The following is a 22,344-nucleotide window of genomic DNA, read 5'->3' on the forward strand; positions in this document are numbered from 1 at the left end:
TTAATTATACTACATTAATTATAATTCGTTGTATTAGTGAATTAATTGATTTATTTATAAAATTTAAAATAAAATAAAAGTTTAAAATAAAATAAATAAATTGTTATTTATTCTAATTAAATTTGTTTATCTACTACATATCAATTAACATTAATTTATAAGACATTAATTTATAATCCTTTCTTATTATCATAATGCATTGTCGTTTCCCGGGGGGAAGGAATAACGCGTTAGTGCGTTACTGCTTGGTGGTCTCTACTACATATCAATTAACATTAATTTATAATACATTAATTTATAATTCTTTCTTATTATCCTAATGCGTTGTCGTTTCGGGGGAATTAATAACGCGTTAGTGCGTTACTGCTTGGTGGTCTCTCTCTTCTCTTTTGTTACTTTCATTCATTTTTTCATTCAAAGAAAACAAAAAGGAAGAACCCTAGTTAGCCTCCACCGCCGCCGAACGAAGTGACCGATTGTCGCCGTCCGTGGCTGTCCGAGGAGTCTTTCTTTGTACTGTTGGTGTTTTCCAAGTCAGATCCCCTTTTTGATGTCTTCTTCATCACTCGGCGCCTATCCTCCGTCGGATTTTTCCTGCTCGCGTTCGTCTTGTCGCCGTCGTCTCGGCGTCATTGTCTCGAAGGTCAGTGGCTTTGGTGTGCAGCTGTTCTTCGATTTTTATTTTATTCACTGAATCTCTGTTCTGAAATCAACAAATTATTGAATGATTATAGGGTTTTGTGTTTTGCTGAAATCTTTGAACGATTAATTGATTTTTGGGTTCTGGCTCTGTTGTACTGCTGCTGCTTTGTGTTTTTGTAAAATTTGTAGATGATTATTTGATTATTCAGGTCAGGGTTGTGTGTTTTGTGTTTTGTGTTTTAGATTACACGGAAAAAAAAAACCAATTACTTGGAACACTTGCACACAAACATGCCCAGTCCTAACAGCAGCTTCCCAATGGATCCTTCGTTGGATCTTTTCCCTGTTCTCAGAACCTTGGTTGTAATCATGGTAAGTCTCTAAACTAATTCATTAATGTATGTAATTTAAAACCCTAATCCCAAATAGCATGCGACCCATATATAATTAATTTTATCATACAATTGATCCTATTTTTAATATGTCTTTTCACGTAATTTTTTTTATTTTATCTATATCTTATATATATATATTTTTTATTTGTCTTATGTTGCAATATTTTTTTTGGAGTCAATAGAATAGATGATACTATGCTCTCAACACAATCTTTGGTCATATATGGAAGGTACTGATAACAAACCTTTTGGGAATTATATCAGATTAGGAAACAAAAAATTGGTGCTATATATCAAATTTAATTCTCATAGCGCCTTTAGTCTGTACCTCTTGAAATGTAAATATCTATGATATAGAATGATTTGACAACATACAGAAATAAAATAATTTAATGCCTTTTCGAAACTTATTGTGATTTACAGTACCTAATTAATGTATGTAAATATGGTGATTTTCTCTTCAGCATATATTGCTTCTTATTTTGATTTTTCAGAATTAAACTCCAGTTTGCCATGTAAATGGAACACAATAAATGTTGGCCGTTAACTTCTAACCTAATTTTGATAATTATTTTATTTATTGATTTATTGATTTTATTGATATGATTCAGATTCTTTAATCCTAAATAGTCCAAACACTTTCCCTTTTTTTTAGTTGGATTTTGATAGGAACATAAAGATTCTTGCAATCCTTACAAATACTGGAGCTGAACAGTGCTGTGACTCTCTATAAGTATGGCATAGGTGATCACCACACTTATTCTTTATCTACACTGAAATTCATAATATTTGAGTAATTTTGTAGTGGCAGGTAGCAATGGCAGCTAGGTGAGTTCATGTGCCATGTGGATTGTTTCACATTAAGTTTTTTTTATCTTTCACTAAATATGAGGTTTTTTATTTTTAGGTATGATCTTATCAAGTGTATCAATGCTGGTTCAGCGCATAAGGTGTGAAAACTCAAAGTATGTGTCATTAGACTTTGGACCGTTTCTCAATTTGCAAGATCTGGGATGAAGGCACCTATTGAGATGGTTGTCCTTGATGAAGAGGTAAAATTTTCTCTTTTCATTTCAGATTTATTTTGGTAATGACTGAGCAATAAACCTCATTTATCTATGACTCTATAAAATTAATGCATTCAGGGAGATACAATTCAATGCACTGTAAAAGACATATTTGTTCCTATCTTCGAGGGCTTACTCGCTGAGGGCAACGTGTACGTGGTCACTAATTTTGGAGTTGTTTTGAATACCATCAAGTTCAAGCCTACTAGACACGAATTTAGGATCCATTTCAAGAGGGACACGATTGTGCGTCTGGTACAGAATTCTTCAGTTCCATTGAACGGATTCAATTTTGTTCCGTTCAAAACAATTCAATCAGAGTCTAAAGAAGATGGTTATTTAGTTGGTAAGTACTTTGTTAGATTAATCTATAATGCATGTGTTGTTTAATTTTTTGAAGTCTAATTTTTTAATCCTATATATTGTTTTACACCATTTGCTGTCTTTTTTATTATGAGCATATAGTGAACAGATAAGGATTTAATTGATAGTTGTTGCTATTCCTCTCAGGTCTCAAGTATTGTAGATTCATATAATTTTCATGATTGAAAATTTTAACATAATATAATATAATATATTGTGACGGAGCATGTCTTATTTTTAAAATTTGTTTCATTAAGATATTATATTAAGGAAGAATTTTTTTTAATTATTCCCTTCCTGTAACAATTATTCCCTTGCTGTAATTTTATATTAAGAAATAATATAATTTCTAACTCAGTTAAATATTGTTTCATTTGAATTTTGTTTAATAAAAATATTTTTATAATTTTGTGTATTATCCTTATAATGTCCTATAATTTTATTTCTTCACGAACTTCGATTTATAGGCCCTAATTATTAATTAACAGTTTTTTATATTTTTATTTTTAAGAGAATTAAAAGGATCTGATTTCAACATGAATAAAATGCGTTGATTCCAAAGAGAAAAATTTGGGCATATAGAGTTTTGTTAATGAATAGATTGGTGCCTTTATTTTGTAGATGTGATAGGTCAGCTTGCTTCTAAGGGTAACTTGGTCAAATTCACACGGGACGGGAAGCCGTCAAGTTATATCACCATAGAACTTGATGATCTTGAGTAATGCTTAATATCTTTTTGATAGTGGCTTTTGTTTTAAAATCTTATTTTGGAATTTTGTGTGTCTCTTTACTCTACAAGAATTGCTATTTCTTATAGGGGTGGACAGAAATTAAAGGTAACATTGTGGCAGTCTTTTGCTTTTGAATTGCTCAAATATCTGGAGGAACACCCGTGTCTTACCTATGTGGTTATTCTCCAAATTGGCAAGATGAAATTTTATAGCGGTTTGTTTATTTGTTTATTTTACTGGTATTTGAATGCATGTTTTGTGTCATCATATGCTTATGGTATTTTCTTTATTTTGTTATGTCTTTTGTAGGGGTCATGGGTGTATCCAACACAAACTACAATTCGAAAGTGTTTATCAATGTTGAGTTTCCAGCTGTCAGGAATTTCTTTACGAGGTACAGTGTATAGATCAGTATTGTGGCCAGCAGAATATTTATACAATGCTTTTGATTATTAAACTATTAACAAATTTCATAAATTCTGATTTAAAAATACAAGGGTGAACAAATTGGATCCTGTTGACGAACAAGGCATAATGCCGCTGGTCTGTGATCAACCTGTTTCAGATGAGGAAGATTTTTTGCGTCTATCAGTCTACAAAACAATTGCAGAGATAAAGGAGCATAATCAGGTAGAATCCTTTCTTTATTAGTCTTCTTTTTTTTATTGTATTAGTTCTAATGTTTGTTGGATCATAATCTCAATTGTTTTGTTGTACCCTCGCATCCATCGATTTTAGGATGCTGTATTTGTTACAGCCGGGATGATTAAAGAAGTTGAGACTGAATTTGGTTGGTGGTACAAAGGATGTAAGAAGTGTCGTCGTGACTTGAGGGAACTTGAGAAAAGATATTTCTGTCCCAATTGTATTAGAGACTACGGGTTCTATGAGCCAAGGTATGACTCACGATACTTCTTTAACATTCACACACTATATACTCTTTGTCCTCGAAGATAATGGTGTAATCTAATCATTTGTATTATTTGCTCAGACACTATTAAATTATTATTATTCTAATAGGTATTTTTATAACATTTTTTTATGAATTATATATAATAAGGATTATTTTAAACTATTCTCCCTTGTGGGATGGAGACTCTTGGATAATTCCCCTTTCTGAGTTTTCAGATCGAATATGAAATCTTATGTGTTGTTTTTGAGTTTGATGTGAAGTTTCACACTGTTCATGATTATTATTTTTTTCTTGATTACATGTTATAAAGTTCTACTTGATTAGTAATTTTTTTTAATTAAAAGGCATTGCTCATAATTTTTGCTTTTGTTATGGCCAATCGGTGTTAATTGTGTGAATGTGGGGTTGGAGATTTAGACTAACTATTATTGAAATCACATTGCAAAGTTACTTTCGTGGCTTGCTATTTCTGTGTTTTTTATTTCTGATTCACAAAGGAAATATTAAAAAAATTATTGGCTACTGGTTTATTTAGCTTTGATTTATTCACGGGGTCACTTGCTTTTAGATTTCTTTAATTCCATCTGATACGTTTTATTCTTCCTTATGGGATGGAGACTCTTGGATAAGCCATTAAAAAATTATGTGTCCGATTCAGTAATAACATAGTATAGACACTGATTATTGGTAAGATTTATGTAGTGTGTTGTTCTTGGACTGTATATTTTTTGGTGAATAATAGGTACATCATCCACATAAGGGTGATAGACCACACCGATGCTGCCTCTTTTGTTTTGTTCGATGGAGAAGCTGCAAAGTTTCTTGGAGTTTCTGCTAATGACCTTAGGCAGTCTTGTGTGACTAAGGTTTGATATCATATTCATTTTTTTGTGTTAATAGTCTGGACTATACCTTAATTTTTATTACTTATGAGAGCATGAATGAACTTTTTTCCCCTAACTGTGAAGGGTGTTGAGAAAAATTCCTGTCCCGAAGAAATTAATAAGCTTAGGGATATTAAGTTCATCTTCAAAGTGCAACTCAAGATGAGGAATCTGAACTCTTATGAACCATATGTGATTCATGTGCTGAGAATGACTAATGAGAATTCTCTGATCTCTGCCTTCCTGGATAAATACAATCCTGACACTGTAATCTCCTCTGGCTAATAACTTTCTCTTTTGTTTCGGTATTGCAAAAATAGATCAACCAGATTTTGATGATGTCTTTTTATTGAATCAATTGTTTTGTAGGGCCTTTTGTCCCATAAAAATTCTGAACTATTGAGTTTGTCTACTGGTCCATACGACACTTCTAAGGTTTGTGTCAAATGATTTCCAAATTAAATTGTTACAGTGATGTTATTAATTTTTACATAGTAACTAAAATATTATTATTCTTATATTTATTGGTACATGATGGTGTATCCAGGCTTGTGAGAGTGAGCCAACTCCATCACCTGCAGTTGATGAGAAACATAATTCTAAGATTCTCGGAGCTAAGAAACATATTGAAGAGATTGGAGAGGAGTGGGTTGTGGTGGAGGACTAAATCAACACGCCTCTACACAGTTCGATTTAAAATATGGGAGATTAATTTATTTAAACTATTATTTGAATGAACTATGATTGTTTAGAGTTATTAGGATCTACAATATATGAGTAGTTTATTTTTCAAAGTTTTTGTGTTGACATTAATTTATCTCTTAGAACTTGATACAAGAGTTGTTTCGTCTATTTGTTTATTTAATCCAAGATTTTGAGTGTGTTTTCTTTTAATAAATAGTTATTATTATTATTATTAGTATTTGAATAATTATATAAAAAAATGAAAGCCCGTTGAAGAAATAAGTGTAATATTGGTGATGGTGATAATATGTTGGCAATTGTAAGGAGAGTTGAGCGAGATTCAACTATGCACATCATGCTCAGTCTCGAAATATCTTGAACCCTGCATTAGAATTCCTTCTCTCACATGGATATAATTACTACTTTGAGAGCTTGGGAATAAATCATGCATTATTGAAATTATTTGCTCATTCAGCATCATTGTTACTATCATTATTGTATACTTCTTCAATTTTAAAATAAGTATGGCTTTTATTTTAATTTAAAATGCATATTTTAATTTTTTAATGAATCTAAAAGTTAAAATTAAAACAACAATTATTTTAAAATAGACAAAATCTATTCAATAAACAGAAATAAGAACTTTTTTTAAATCAATTTCTTCGTTTATCAAAATAAGTGTAAAGAATCTGATCAATCACAAGTAGTCTCTTTATAAATTAGAATAAATAAAGAAAACAAAAAGGGAATTAGAATAAATAAAGAAAACAGAAAGGGAATTAGAATAAATAAATAAAACAAAAGAAAACAAGAACACGTTAGTTGGTCTCCTCCTCTCTTTTGTTACTTTTATTAGAATAAATAAATAAAACAAAAGAAAACAAAAAGGGAATAACACTTACTGCTTGCTGGTCTCCCTCCTCTCTTTTGTTACTTTTATTCATTCTTTCATTCAAAGATAACAAAAAGGGAAAACCCTAGCTAGCCTCCACCGCCGCCGAATGGAGTGACCAGTTGCCGCCGTTCGTGGCTGTCCGAGGAGTCTCTCTTTGTACTGTCAGTATTTTTCAAGTCAAAACCCATATTCGATGTCTTCTTCCTCACTCGGTGCTCATCCTCCGTCGGATTCGTCCTGCTCGCGGTTGTCTTGTCGTCGTCGTCTCGACGTCATTGTCTCGAAGGTCAGTGGCTTTGGTGTGCACCTATTCTTCGATTTTCATTTTATTCTCTGGATCTCTGTTCTAAAATCAACAAATTATTGAATGATTATAGGGTTTTGTGTTTTGTTGAAATCTTTGAATGATTATTTGATTTTGGAGTTCTGGCTCTGTTGTACTGCTGTTACTTTGTGTTTTTGTAAAATTTGTATATGATTGTTTGATTATTCAGCTCACCGTTGTGTGTTTTGTGTTTTAGATTATAGAGAAAAAAACCAATAACTTGAAACACTTGCACACAAACATGCCCAGTCCTAACAACAGCTTCCCAATGGATCCTTTGTTAGGTCCTTTCCCTGTTTTCAGAACCTTGGTTGTAATCATGGTAAGTCTCTGAACTAATTCATTAATATACGTAATTTAAAACCCTAATCCCAAATTGCATGCGACCATAAATAAAATGATGAGATTTTTTCGAAATAAAATAATACAATATCTTTCTTCTGATACATATATTATGTGTATTACTGTACACGTATATATTATGAATTTTTCTGATACATATATTATGGGTATTATTATATATGTATATATTTTTTTTTTTCTTAAAGGAAGACATGAATTCATCTGTTATTTTCATATCTTTTTGTACTCAATATAATTTTAATTGACAGTATTTATGATATAGAATAAGAGCTGTATTTTCAATTCAAATCTTTTTTTATTTTTTAAATTATCAAGACAGATTTTTTCTTCTTTTGGATTATGGAAGAAATATGATTTTGGATGCAGTCTAATTTTAAAGTGATTTACCCAAAAAATATACCTCTTCTTAGTTGCTATGAAAGCCTAGGAAGTATGGTCTTATACTGTTACCATACATACTTGTTAGAATTTACGTTTGCTCTTTTTTTTCTCTAGAGAAAAAATGGATAGACAATATAATTTGTTAGAGATGATTGCACCGCCAAAAGAGAGCTGGAAGATTCATGTCAGAGTATGTAAAAGGTATTGTACCAATATTATGAATTATTTATGGTTGTGCATATTGACTGTATTTTTGTGGCATCATGATTGATAAGTAGTGTGTACTATAGAGAGATCTCGCAGTACCTGTCTGTGGTTTCTGGAAAACCAGCATATATTGATGAAGATGAAGTTTTATATTCCACTGGGAGGAAGACAATAAAGGAGTTACGTGCTGTTGCGGATGTGAGTGCTTTATATAAAACTACTTTTTTTCATTTGGTTCATTTTTTTTTAACTTTCAAACTATTCCTATGTAGGTTGGATTCTATGTTGTTCGGGCCACTGTTCTTGATGTTAAACCCGTTCCAAGTTGGTGGTATAAATCATGTGTTTGCAGCGTGAAGGCAGAAGCTAATGCGGATGAATACTTCTGCGATGGCTGTAATAGGGACGTGAATAATGTAGTTGACAGGTATTACTCTAATTAGATTTATTTGTGCAATCTTTTTATAAAAATGCAATATAGTTAACTAATTGATTATGTTAATTTTTAATGATTTAGCGATATCTGGCTTAATACCAATAATTATTAAAAACAAAAACTGCTTTGGTTGATGAAAATTTGGTTTAGCCACACAAAAAAGATGGCAAACAAAGATAGAGTGCACAGAAAAAAATTCATATACCTGCAACACTTTTATAACAAAGTCTCCTTTGCTAGGCTAAAATCTAGAAAACTGATAAATCTAAAAAAAATTGTGTTTGAACATCTAAATTATGTTGAATATCATTATTATGATTTTGTTTTAACTAAAGGGTGATAGGCCAGGTGTTAATTGATGTTTTTGAATTAAAAAATAGGTATAAGTTGAATTTGTTGATTTTTGATGGTACTGGTACAACAAACTTTGTTGTGTTCGATAAGGAGGTCGCAGCACTATTCGGACGAACCTGTACTGAGATGGTGAAAGAGTTGAATGTACGTGAAACCAATTTTGTTGAACACGTTATGATTGTCAATAAGAGATGTTTGTTTATTTAGAACGATATAAATGTAAAATTTTTTGTGTAGGAAAAAGGGAAAGCAAGCAAAGATTCTACTGGTTTTAATGAGTTTTTCCTTGATAAGGAGTTTCTATTCAAGGTAGAATTAGAAACTACTGGATGGTGCGATTCTTATGATGTATCGGTGATACGTTCTGATTCTACCAATTTACCGAGGTGGAGGGACACTCAAGGCCCGGTAAAATCTGGTGTACCCCTTGCTGATCCTATTAACCCTGTGCATGTATGATTTTTTTCTTTATTTTTTGTTGATTTTTAGACCATATATATTAAGGCTTAATTTGCCAAATATGAGGTGTTGTTTATTTATTTTTTCATTGTTTTTTTATGTAGCCTCGAGGTGAAGATGGATGTTCTGTTTGTGATGAGTCACCTGATCCAATCGTAAAAAATTTGTCTGTTACTAAAAGACTTGTTGTGAGGGTATTTATTTAGTCTTCACTTATATGGCCTCTTTTATATTTTGGATTTTATTTTTTTGGTTAAAATCTTAATTACACTCTTTTGTTTTGTTTTGTTTGAAGCATCTGTTGGATGAGTTCAACATGTCTGGTGCTCCTTCCATTAAAAAGTAGTTGTTGTGAAACATGAGATTTTTCATGTAATGGAGATAAAGGAGCATGATTTAAAGGTTTGGTGGAGTCTTGGCTATGACTATTGTTTATTGAGAGAACAGATATTATTCAAATTTTAAAATATTTTAAATTAAATAATTGTTGTTTTGTTTTATTTAATTATCTATGTTTTTTTGGACATTCTAATGACACTGAAAGTACTTTCTTTTTATTTTGATACAAGTCGAACATGACTCTAATATATAAGTAGATAATTATGGGTATTGTTAGCCTATAATATATATATATATATATATATTATTTTAGATGTTATTTTTTTTATTGAATACTTTTAGAATAATACAGATTTTTTGACTATATAATTATATCTGCTATTTCTATAATTGACTAAAAGAACAAGAAAGTAATTGTTTAATTGACCTGTATATCAAACAATAGTCATTGGCATTCAGCGACTTTACTCCTCAAGTTATTATTATTTGCGTGGGGATCAATAATCGTATTTTAAAGAAGATACAATAATTTAAGCTTCTTGGTGTTGTTTTTTTTTTCAATGTTCATCATGGATTCCTAAATACCAGTACACTTAATACCTTTTTTTCTTCCAATTTTATAATTTAGTATTAACTCGAAGGATAGCAATTTTACCGACTTCTAATTAATACAGTCACTTATTTATTATATGCTATTTTCAACTTATTCTTAATGAAATTTTTTTTATGAAAATTAAAATAATGAAATAAAAAGGTTTCATTATCGATTTTAAGAATAATAAAATTTCAATATTCGATTATATTCTCATGTAGCATTATTTTAAGATTCTAATATTGAATTATTAATTTTATATTAGGTGACTTATGTTTAATTCTCTTGATTTTTAATAAAATTAATTAAATAAATTATATAATTTTGTGGAATTATTCCAATTATATTATTAATTAAAAAATTTTTTTCTCTCTGTTGATAAAAACTCTCTTCTTTCTCCTGGTAACACACAGTTAGCTGATGTGGGAAGGTTGCTGCCGTTGTCTCTACTTTGACAATAGTGACCCTCCACTCTCCCTCCTCCCCCCCTTAAGATCAAAGATTTAGAGAAAAATTTTAATTCATGAAGTTGTTTAGAGATTAGAAAAATATTTAGAAATTGGAGTGGTTCACAAAGAAGATGGCACAAGTTTTAAGCAATCATGACATGGGACCGACATATATTAATCATATTCTAAATTTTTCAACATAAACTCAAAATCTGCAAATAAAAATTAGTATATAGATTTTTCCAAAATAAAATAATAACAGTAATAAAAAGTGCTTTTAATTTATTATTAGTTAATCATTGAACGTTAAATTATCAAATAAAAAATATTATTAAATGAGAGTAATTACTGAATGAGAGTGATTGTTAGGGTGTTGGTGTTGTATGCTGCTGTGACTCATTAAAGTATGTTATATTATATTTATGACTCCGTAAATAGAAACTTTTTATTTCGTTCAAAAAAGAAAACTATTGATTTAAAATAATATAATATCTTTGATTCTTTCCAACAAATTATAATATATACACATTAATATTTTAGCCCAACCCAAAATACAATAGCTCTATATAGGAACTCTATAATTACATATAATCTTTCATATTCAATATTTGATTATTAGATATTTTTTGAAGGTGTTACTGTTGCACATTGCACCACATCTTTATGTAAGTTTTATTTATTTTTTTCATTTCAATAAATTTTTGAAGTGTTGATTAGTCTTCTATTGATTAGTGTTTTCATTTTATTTTGTTCAACTTCTTTACAATTTTATTTTTTTACTGTTCACATGTTATAAACTTATTAGCTTAGTAATTGAAAAGAATTAATATAATATAGCTTAATTGTTAAATATTTGAAAAAAATAAGACTATTATACACTCTCTAAAAATACTGTTACTACACAATACACTATGTTTTATGTAAGTTTCATATGTTTTATGTAAGTTTCATTTTCTTTTATCAGATAGGTTAAAGTTTGTTAATTTGGATACTAATTTTTATTATTCACTTAATATAATTATCCAAAAAAATTATTTTATTATTTATAAAATAAATTTAAAAATTACATATCACGGAAAACATGTAGTACCACTTTTTAAAAGTATATTATTATTATTATTATTATTATTATTATTATTATTATTATTATTATTATTATTATTGAAGCATACCACAAAGTTGTATTTAATTTTTAATATGTAATCTAATTTTTAAGATTTAAATTTTAAATGACTTAAATTATTCTATGTTGAATATTTTGTCTTTAACTAATTTTTTTGTTATACGTTGATTAAAAAATGTGATTTATTGATCACTTCTAAATTCAAATTTAAAATTTATCGTGCAGGAGTGTATATTTTCAATTAATTATTTGATAACATATGATATAAAAATTAGTTTGCTTAATATTAAAATGGGTATATATATATACCCATTTTAATTAGATTATTAATTTGTGAATTAAAAGTCACTATTAATATATTTTTATATATTTAAAAATTAAGTTTTTTATTTTTTAAGTAAAAATTGATACCTCATAAATTAATCAATAAATAATCAGTATTGTAAGTTAATGGATATTTAAAATTTAACTTCAAAATAAGTATTAAAATTTGAAAATTTGTATTCATAACTCATTGTTGCGGAAGAAGTACATTGTAGATAAAGAACTTAACAACAATAATGTATCACACTCCAATCACACAATCGAAGGTTGCAAGGTTAAGACGAAAGATAATTTTGGCAAGAAAACAAAAAAGACTTGATGATAATGAGTTTGCTTTCTTTTGTGCTTCTGGTAAGTGTTCTTCTAAAACTTCTTTAATTTCTATTTTTTATGGAAATTACAGTTTAAACTATTATCGTTGTTGAGAATATTAGCGAAGTAGTTTGTACTATACATAATTTTTTAAATATTTTAGTTTAGTGATTTGAAAACTATAAATAACTATTCATCTTTATAAAAATTTTTAAACTCATATTTAATAAGCTATAAATTACATAAAAACTATACAATCTTCAAATCTTCATATACTATTTAGGTTAATTAATTATTTAATATTATTTAAAATATACTCTATCATAATTTAAAATAATATACTATTTATCCTAAATTAATACATAAAACTCTATACTAATTAGAAAAATATAAAATTTGATGCTTTTGGGTATATCTATTTAACTCGATTTAAATAAATTGAAATTTTAAAATTATATTTAAATTTAGAGTTTTATTTGTTATTTAAATTGAATTGTATTTATTTTTAACTGATGACTGGTTATATTTTGAATAATATGATATGAATACTCATTGATTTAGTTTAATAATTTAAAAAATAATTCAATAAAACTAAACCAATACAAAAAAATTTTTAACTACGAAAGTATACTACTAAAATTATATAAAATCAAATACGAGATTAGTTAATCGAATAATTATTATTTGTGTTTCATTTATTTTTTTGACTTAATAGTGTCGAAGAACAACAATAATACAAATTTTGACGTACATAAAAATGTGCATCATATTACTACAAGTCAAAAAACAGTGTGTCGAGAAACTGGTACCTCATCTAATATTCTCAGTTTATAATCCAGTGAGGATAAAGGTGACATTTTTTTCACTGTAATTGACTCATATTTATCTAAATTTAATTTATATCAGTTTAATAACAAAAATTTTCTATATATTTCTCATTACTCATTCATAGGGAAGCAACTATCTATGCATGGTATACACTGTGCCTCGCATGGAATTTTTGGACAGGAAAATACTCCTCCTAATTATGTAAGACCTTCTACATCAGAGATAAGATCTAAATCTTTAACTCTACAGACGGATCCCTCATTGACAAGAACTCCACTGTCCGTGTTAACAAATAGTACGTATAATTATTGATTGCCAAATGATTCATACACCAATATTTAACAAAAAGTATACTTCATCGAAAATGATTTATATAACATAGATTTATTACAATTCTAGCATACTCTAGTGTACAAGGACCCACCAATAATCTAACTGAAGTCGTTCCACAAAATCAACTTTCATCACACTCTGGTTCCACCGATCGTGCCTAACAGAAAGGTAATTTAGAAAAGATAATCATCATTATTATATTCTTTTTTTTCCTATAGTTTCTATGGTTTATTTGAATAAAATTAAACTTTTTTGTAAAGAAGTTCTACTATGATTGGGGTGCAAAAAGGACAATCTTCCTCTGTTGTTGCTTCGGTGGCTATTAATTTGGCACAACTTTATGAAGATGTAAATTTATCGACTGTTAAGACGCATCCACCAAGCGCTGACACACACAGTGGCCAATGTGTTGACCCTTTTGTTGATGATGAAGGTAATTTCTCATTATATCAAGAATTTAAGTTTGTAGTTTGCAAGAGATATGAATTATTAGTAATACATCAAAGTGATTATGTTTGCATTTTTTATAATTTTTTTACTGTAGTTTTGAATGGTTATGATGATTCAATGTTGGATGTGGATATAGAAGATAATTTTATACCGTCCTCAGAAACCTTAGACGGTATGTAAAATTTTTATTTGTATGTTTATTTGCATCTTTGTGTACATCATGGACTAAATTGTATCGGTATGACAACTGAGTAGCTAAAGAGAGTTCATTCGGCAGATGTCTGGGATATAGGAAATCCTATTTATCAATGTCAACACTGTAAAGCATGGATGTGGTCTGGAGAAAGGCTTGCTAAATTCAAACAGTCGCTCCAACCAAAGTTTTCATTATGTTGTATGGAAGGAAAGATCGAGCTTCCTCTACTTTCTGTGCCTCCTGATGAGCTCATTCAGCTTCATACTGGAGGAGATCAAAGAAGTATTCATTTTTTAAAAAATATAAGGACATTTAATTTAATATTTTGTTTTACATCAATGGCTGGAAAAATTGACCGTAGGGTGAACAATGGGGCTGCTCCTCCAATTTTTAAGCTTGGGGGTCAAAACTACCATAGCATTGGTAGCTTACTTCCTCCTGATAGTTTGCGACCAACATTTGCCCAGCTATATATCTATGACATAGAGAATGAGATTGATAATCGAATAGGCACACTTCGGTAATTTTCATGCAACAGTCAAATTTTTTAGTTATTTTTTATCTGTGAGAGAAAATAACATAAATTTTATTATTTTTTTCGCAGTTCCAATGAAGCTATAAATGAGCGGAATAGGGAAATTGTGGCAATATTAAGAAACATGCTAGACAGATATAATAGTTTGGCAAAGAATTTTTGCTATGCAAGAGATAGGTATCAACAGGAAAATTGCACAAACATAAAGCTTAAGTTGATTAGTAAAAGGACTACAGATGGCAGGACATACAACTTGCCATCTGCATCTGAAGTGGCTGCATTGATTGTTGGCGATGTCGAACAACTTAGCAAAGATAGAGATATTATTATAGAGAGTCAATCTAGAAAGCTCCAGCGGATTGATGTTTTTCATCCATCTTATTTAGCCTTGCAATATCCATTGTTGTTTCCATATGGGGAGGATGGATTTCGTTTGGGTATTGCAACATCAGATTCTATCTCCGCTAGACCTACAAAGAAAAACAAAACAATCACTTTGCGACAATTCTTTGCTTTTCGACTACAGAAAATGACGGGTGAATCTCCGTTAATTCTGAGATCAAAGAGATTATTCTAACAGTTTCTGGTAGATGCCTACACAATGGTGGAATCAGAGAGGTTAAAATTCTTTAGGTGTAAACAACCACAGTTGAGGGTTGATAAATACAAATGTCTGCATGAAAGTCTTATAAACGGGGATGTAGATGCTGCAAGGCTTGGCAAAAGAATCATTCTTCCTAGTACTTTTACCGGTGGACCTAGGTATATGATGAATAATTATAAATATGCATTTACAATTTGCAGATATGCAGGATATCCTAGCTATTTTATCACCATGACCTGTAACCCTGAATGGGATGAGATAAGAAGAGAAGTGACTTCCATTGGATTGAAAGCAGAAGACCGTCCTGATATATTGTGTCGAATTTTCAAGATCAAGCTTGATGGTTTGATAGATGACCTCAAAGAGGGAAAAATCTTCGGCAAAATTTTGGGATGTAAGTCTGTGTTTATGCAACGCTTTATTAAAATCATATGTTGTAATGCTTTGCTCATTTGTCTTTTTCAATTTTCAGACGTTTGCACTGTAGAGTTTCAAAAGAGAGAGCTTCTGCATGCACATATCCTTTTATTCATGAGTAACGAGTTCAAGCCACAAACACCAGATGACATAGACAAACATATAACAGCTGAGATTCCTGATGAAAATGAAAGGCCAAATCTACATAGAGCTGTTCAAAATTACATGGTACATGGTCCATGTGGTCCGTACAACAAGAATTCACCTTGCATGAAGAATGGATCCTGTTCAAAGTTCTATCCTAAAGAGTTTAGACAGCGAACACTCATTGATGAGGCCAGATTTCCCAAAAATAGGCGTACTGATAACGGTCGAACAGTGAAAAAAAAAGAATGTGTACTAGACAATAAGTTCATTGTTCCGTATAATCCAGAATTGTTGCTCAAGTTCGGGTGCCACATAAATGTGGAATACACATGCCAAACAAGTTCTATTAAGTATCTGTTTAAGTATCTATTTGGATACGAAATCCAAGAGAAAGAACCATTTGTGATTAGACTTCCATTCCATTTGGAGGATGAGCAACCTGTGGTTTATGGTGAAACTTCTAATGTGAATGATATCGTCGAAAGAACAATATCTCATAAGTCCATGTTTTTGGGATGGATGGCAGCGAACATGTCATATCCTTATGCTCGAAGTCTGACTTATGCTGAGTTTCCAACCAAGTTTGTTTGGAAGGACGATTCTTCAAGTGGTTTCCTAGAAAGAAAGGCTTCGCAATTGGAAGGTTGACTCATGTACCTGCAGGTAATGACGAGTTTACATTCAATTTTGATCTTACTTATTTAAGGATTTAAATTTAAAATCTTAACAGCCTGTACCCCATGTCCATTTTATTCAATTTATCTACACTAGAAAATAAATGTTCAAATAACTTTCAACAGTTATAATTTGTAGATTATACGATTTTTTATTTTTTTATATTTTTTTGAAAAATTATTCTTATGCGGATGTGAAGCTACATAATAATTAAAATAGCGTAGCTTAATCCATTTAACAACTTAAAAGTGAAATTTTAACTAAGTTTTTTTGCAGCAAATACCGAATAATATTACCAAAGACTTCTCTTGAATACTCAAAGAGGATGTATGAGTTTTCAAGATATAAGAACAGTAGGAGGAACAATTTATGCTACGTATAGAGATGCATGCTTCGCCCTTGAACTCTTGCAAGATGACAAAGAATTCATTGATGCAATTAAGAAAGCAAGCCATGGGCCTCAGGATCATATGTTAGGAGGTTATTTGTCATTCTATTAACATCCAACAATATCTTAAGACCAGAACATGTTTGGGATAGATGTTGGCATGAACTCTCAGATGATATTTTGTATCGACAGAGAACCGTGATGAACATGAGCAGTGAGTTTCTATTAATTACAATGATAAAAGTTCTTCCTTATTGATCATTTTTAGTTTGATTGAATTTTTATAGTATCGTATAATATGCAGAGTTAACAATGTCAGATGATGAGATTAAGCAGTTGTGCTTAATGGATATAGACAAGATCTTATATTCCTATGGTAAAACCTTGAAAGACTATCCTCCTATGCCTTTAGCAACTGAAGTTGATAATTCTTTGTTAACCGAAAGGGTTATAAGGGAAGAGCTAAACTTTAACAGGGATGATTTAAAGGAAAATGCCACAGACATGTTAGCCATCGCAACACCTGAGCAGAGATATGCATTCGATAAAATTGTTACAGCTGTGTATTGTGATGAATGGGGTTTTTTCTTTGTGTATGGTCATGGAGGTACTGGAAAAATATTTCTCTGGAACCTTATGTCTGCTGAGATTTGCTCAAGGGGTGATATAGTGTTAAACGTTGCTTCGAGTGGTATTGCATCTTTACTTCTTCCCAATGGAAGAACGACACACTCAAGGTTCAAAATACCGCTGAATATAATTGAGGATTCTGTATGTAACATCAAACCTGGTTCCCCTCAAGCAATGTTACTATTGAAAGCCAAACTTATAATTTGGGATGAGGCCCCAATGGTTAGTAGGTACTGCTATGAAGCGCTTGATAAATGCTTGGGTGACATCATGAGGTGTTCTCCAACATATAGCAAAGATTTGCCATTTGGAGGAAAAGTGGTTGTACTAGGTGGAGACTTTAGACAAATTCTTCTTGTCATTCCACGAGGATCGAGACAAGATATCGTTCATTCAACCGTGAATTCGTCTTACCTTTGGAAGTTTTGTCAGGTGCTCAAACTAACAAAAAACATGAGACTCTCTGTAGGAACGACTGCTTCAGATCAAGATGAGATAGAGCAATTTGGTGAGTGGTTATTGAAAGTTAGTGATGGTCTCATAGGTGACAATATGGATGGTGAATCTGAGATATGTCTTCCAGGAGATATTGTTATTCCTTCTTCGGACTAGGCATTTGATGAGTTAGTTCATTTTTCTTATCCAAATATTCTGGAAAACATGTCCTCAAAGGATTTTTTCAAAGCAAGAACTATATTGGCTCCCACACTAGACATCGTTGAAGAGGTCAACAACCATCTGATGGCTATCATTCCTGGAGGGGAAAAATTATATCTTAGTTCGGATTCCATATGTATGGATGAAGGGAATATGGAGAGTCAACTAGATCTCTATGGTCCTGAATTACTGAATAGCATAAATTGCTCTGGTTTGCCTCCACATAAATTAATACTCAAGGTTGGTGTTCCGGTGATGTTACTAAGGAATATTGACCAATCCAGTGGTCTTTGTAATGGTACAAGGCTACAAGTTAGGAAGCTTGGAAATCATGTCATAGAATGTGAAGTCTTAACGGGTAACAATGTTGGTCATATTGCTTTGATTCCAAGAATGAATATGGTACCAACAAATGAAACCGTCCCAGTTAGATTCCAACGAAGACAGTTTCCCATAATAGTATCGTTTGCCATGACAATTAATAAGTCTCAGGGACAAACTTTATCTCATGTTGAATTGTACTTGTCTAGACCAGTTTTTACACATGGCCAACTATATGTGGCACTTTCAAGAGTTAAGAATAAGAGAGGTTTAAAAGTTTTACTTATGAATCACGTAGGAATATCTGCAAATTCAACTATCAATGTTGTTTATAGAAAAGTCTTTGAAAAAATAGTATTCTAATGTAAATATTTTAATTTTATTTTAAATTCTGTATCAGTGTATAATTATTTTACTTTAAAATATATAAAATAATTATTACTTCCTTTTTTAAGTTAAACTTTGATTTTGATAATAATTTTATAAATTTCTTAAAATAATAATTATTTTGTATTTTTGTTTTAAATATCGAAGCATATAAATTTTTTTCTTACTTTTATAAATTTTTCCGTGCTGAGCACGAATTTTTACACTAGTTATTCTTTTAAATTTGAATAATTGATAGAAAATATAATAAAAAAATAATTAAAATTTGGTTAATTAACAAATAATATAATACTTTTAATAAGGTGGTTAGTCAAAGGTTCCAAGAGACTTGTGAGTTGTGGTATGTGACTATGTGTCACGTGGTAATTGCATGCACTATGTTAAGCCATTGCAATATACAGTCATCACTTCTCATTTATTCTGTGAACTTGCGCAGGGAGAAAGATATCAATTTATTGAACTACTTAACATGTGCATGTGAACGATTTTGGTGGATGATGTTAATTACTTTTCTGCTGAATCTTTATTGACTACTATGTACTTATGTAGACAGATTTTAACTTTACTTTGATGATTTGATTGATGTTGAAGTCGACCAGAATTATTTAACTTAACTGATCAAATAGAATTAACAGAGCAAAGAGTAGGCCATACTTCATTCATAGAGGAAGTGAAGACAATATGCTTCATCAGTCCCAGTTTCTGTTGCAGATTGTGTCAACCATCAAGGGAATTGGAGAGTATCTTCGCTTTGCTTTCCCTTCTGCAATTATGTTCTGGTGATTATGTTTATATTCTTGTTTAATCTGTAATATTAATCTTTAATGACAATAATAATTATATATTATGTGTTGCAGCCTTGAATGGTGGTCATTTGAGTTGCTTATCTTGTTGGAATAAATTAATTTCCATAACCCAGATCATCCATATTGAATCACCAAAAAATATTATAGTGCGGAAGCGTACCTAAATTCATAAACATGAATTATGATTGGAAGAGTTTGGATCTTGTGGTTCTTTCGATCTTCCTCAACCAAAGCCTTCTGTATTCCTAGGAGGCTGTACTGCAACTCTTTTGATGGGGAAAGAGTAACAAAGGCGGCTTTGGTATATTGGGGACCGAAACCCTAAAGGTCTATTTATATTTGAGCATGGCACCCATTAAACCCTTAAGCCCAAATAAAATAGTATCTAAAGCCCAAAAGATAATATATCTAAAATCCAAAAAAGATAATTATCTAAGGAACAAAAGATAATATCCGGTTTTATTCTCATTTAATTCCAAATCAAAAGTAATAATGACTTATTCAATTAGCATTTATAACAATAAATGAGATCATCATTATATAAGTCATTTAATTTGAAATAGCATCATTTGTGATTATAATTGATATATGTATTGCCCACAAATGAGTTAGGAAATTAAATAATTTCCTAACAATCTCCCACTTGGGCTATACATATATTCTTTCTTGACATAATCACATTTTATAAACTTTATGCGCGCATCTGAATGCTATTTCTTTCATTACTTTAACAATCTGGTCCGTCTCATACATTAAATATGGAACTACCGCAGCTTTTATCACATTAAATGCCGTGACTAAACCACGCCAATCACCATCCTAATATACTTAACGACATAGATCAAATTTGGATGAGTAATATGGAAATTACATGCCAAGTGATCTCATGCATGTCTATCTCCAGCTGGTCCAACTTTATTGAGATCAAACACAATACAAATATTGTAAAATAAACATTTCATATAACATGAAATAAACCATCAACTTAGTTCTGCAGAAAATAACTCAATATCTGTCACAGGACATATAGCATAAACTCCCACTAAACCAAGGCATCATAAATATTGACACCCATCCGAGCAGTGTGCTCATGAAAAACTTTAGGGTTCAATCCCTTGGTAATGGGTCTGCTAGCATATACTCTGTTCCTATATGTCCTATGAAAATCTGTTTTTCTTAAACTTTCTCCTTGACAACTAAGAACTTGATGTCTGTATGCTTTGATTTTGTCAAGCTCTTATTGTTATTGGAGTATAGTACTACTGACTTATTGTCACAAAATATCTTTAATGGCCTTTCAATGTCATCTACTATATGAAGCTTAGTGACAAAGTTTCACAACCATATGCCATGAAATCGGAATCAGAGTACCTAATGATCTCCAAATTTTCTGATCTCCGATAAACAAGCATGTAATCATTTGTTCTCTTTAAACAACACATTATGCGTTTAACAGCTATCCAATGATCCATATCCGGATTGCTCAAGTATCTACCCAACACTCCCACTATAAATGATATATCGGGATGTATGTAGACTTGAGCATACATTAAATTCCCTAGTGCTGATGCATAAGGTTTATCATACATTGTTGTCTTCTTAAGATCATTTTGGGGCATTGCTTGAGACTGAACTTGTCTCCTTTAGTTACGGGTGTGTCCATTGGTCTACAACTTTTCATGCCATATCTACTTAAAATCTTTTCGATATAGTTCTTTTGTGATAATCCAAGAATACCTTGAGAGCAATCTCTTAGTATCTCGATTCTTAATACAAAAGAGGCATCACCAAAATCTTTTATTTCGATTTTGTCCGATAGAAATTTCTTAGTTTCATGCAACAAGCCTATATCGTTACTAGCAAGTAGAATGTCATCAACATATAAGACCAAAAGGATATATTTACTCCCACTGAACTTGCGGTATACACATTCATCTATAATATTTACCTCAAAATCTTATGAGGTAATGACTTGATTAAACTTGTGATACCATTTAACAGGAAGCTTGTTTGAGATCATAGATGGATTTTCTCTTTTCTCTATTGGATCTCCTTAATGACACTTCTTGAGGTTGTTGAGCTTGCTGTATGGATTGGGATTGAGGAGGATTCTCATTATTTTTCTGTGTTGTAGCAGTATCTTGAGCAACAACGATATTCTCATTGTTCTCATGTACTGTAACTGGATCTACAGTAGGATTCTCATTATGCTTTTGTACTATAACTGTGTCTTGAACAATAGTAGGTACAAAGACCTAATCATTGTCAGTTATAGAATCCTCGTCAAAAGCAACATTTCTAATATTCCCTTCCCCCCAAACTCAACATCCTCAAGAAATCTCGCATTTCCCGTTTCAAAAATAGACCTTAATGCAGGATTGTAAAACTTGTACCCCCGTGAGCGCTCAGCGTAACCAACAAAGTAGCAACTAATTGTTCTTGAGTCCAATTTCCTTTCATGCGGCTTATAAGGTCGCGCCTCAGCTGGACATCCCCAAATATGCAGATGCTTTATACTGGGCCTTTTTCCAGTCCAAATTTTATATGGGGTTTTGTTAACTGCTTTGCTTGGCACCCTATTAAGGATGTACACTGCGGTCTTTAATGCTTCTCCCTAGAGTGATTCAGGCAAGGAAGAATGACTAATCATACTTCTCACCATGTCCTTAAGAGTTCGGTTCCTTCGCTCTGCAACACCATTCATGCTAGGTTTGCCTGGCATGGTGTATTGC

The 22,344-nt window shown here is 31.1% G+C and overlaps 4 protein-coding genes across 4 annotated transcripts; all 4 read left to right on the forward strand.

The window, feature by feature from the left end:
* The first annotated feature begins 411 nt into the window (after positions 1-411).
* On the forward strand, positions 412-5,677 carry LOC130950222 (replication protein A 70 kDa DNA-binding subunit E-like). The gene is made up of 14 exons (XM_057878746.1): positions 412-643; positions 886-1,014; positions 1,693-1,781; positions 1,945-2,089; positions 2,183-2,450; positions 3,089-3,185; positions 3,285-3,412; positions 3,508-3,592; positions 3,696-3,828; positions 3,937-4,094; positions 4,854-4,977; positions 5,080-5,262; positions 5,365-5,430; positions 5,543-5,677. Exons 4-14 carry the CDS (start codon positions 2,051-2,053, stop codon positions 5,660-5,662), a joined length of 1,401 nt encoding a protein of 466 aa, XP_057734729.1. The 5' UTR covers positions 412-643; positions 886-1,014; positions 1,693-1,781; positions 1,945-2,050; the 3' UTR covers positions 5,663-5,677.
* Positions 5,678-14,383: 8,706 nt separating this feature from the next.
* On the forward strand, positions 14,384-15,157 carry LOC130950223 (uncharacterized). The gene is made up of 2 exons (XM_057878747.1): positions 14,384-14,565; positions 14,650-15,157. The coding sequence occupies exons 1-2, from the start codon at positions 14,384-14,386 to the stop codon at positions 15,155-15,157; spliced, it is 690 nt and encodes a 229-aa protein (XP_057734730.1).
* A 1,966-nt stretch (positions 15,158-17,123) lies between these two features.
* On the forward strand, positions 17,124-18,053 carry LOC130950224 (uncharacterized). Its single transcript, XM_057878748.1, has one exon. It carries the CDS (start codon positions 17,124-17,126, stop codon positions 18,051-18,053), a length of 930 nt encoding a protein of 309 aa, XP_057734731.1.
* A 48-nt stretch (positions 18,054-18,101) lies between these two features.
* Positions 18,102-18,782, forward strand: LOC130950225 (uncharacterized). Its single transcript, XM_057878749.1, has one exon. It carries the CDS (start codon positions 18,102-18,104, stop codon positions 18,780-18,782), a length of 681 nt encoding a protein of 226 aa, XP_057734732.1.
* The last annotated feature ends 3,562 nt before the right edge of the window (positions 18,783-22,344 follow it).

Source organism: Arachis stenosperma, chromosome 9 (assembly GCF_014773155.1).
Source record: "Arachis stenosperma cultivar V10309 chromosome 9, arast.V10309.gnm1.PFL2, whole genome shotgun sequence".
In the NCBI taxonomy this organism is placed as follows: domain Eukaryota; kingdom Viridiplantae; phylum Streptophyta; class Magnoliopsida; order Fabales; family Fabaceae; genus Arachis; species Arachis stenosperma.

Coding starts and splice junctions, on each gene's coding strand:
- LOC130950225 (XM_057878749.1), top strand. CDS start 18,102: ATGTCCTCAAAGGATTTTTTCAAAGCAAGAACTATATTGGCTCCCACA.
- LOC130950223 (XM_057878747.1), top strand. CDS start 14,384: ATGGCTGGAAAAATTGACCGTAGGGTGAACAATGGGGCTGCTCCTCCA. Junction 14,566..14,649: donor AATCGAATAGGCACACTTCG/GTAATTTTCATG, acceptor TTTTTTTCGCAG/TTCCAATGAAGCTATAAATG.
- LOC130950222 (XM_057878746.1), top strand. CDS start 2,051: ATGAAGGCACCTATTGAGATGGTTGTCCTTGATGAAGAG. Junction 2,090..2,182: donor TGGTTGTCCTTGATGAAGAG/GTAAAATTTTCT, acceptor TAATGCATTCAG/GGAGATACAATTCAATGCAC. Junction 3,186..3,284: donor ATAGAACTTGATGATCTTGA/GTAATGCTTAAT, acceptor TATTTCTTATAG/GGGTGGACAGAAATTAAAGG.
- LOC130950224 (XM_057878748.1), top strand. CDS start 17,124: ATGTCAGATGATGAGATTAAGCAGTTGTGCTTAATGGATATAGACAAG.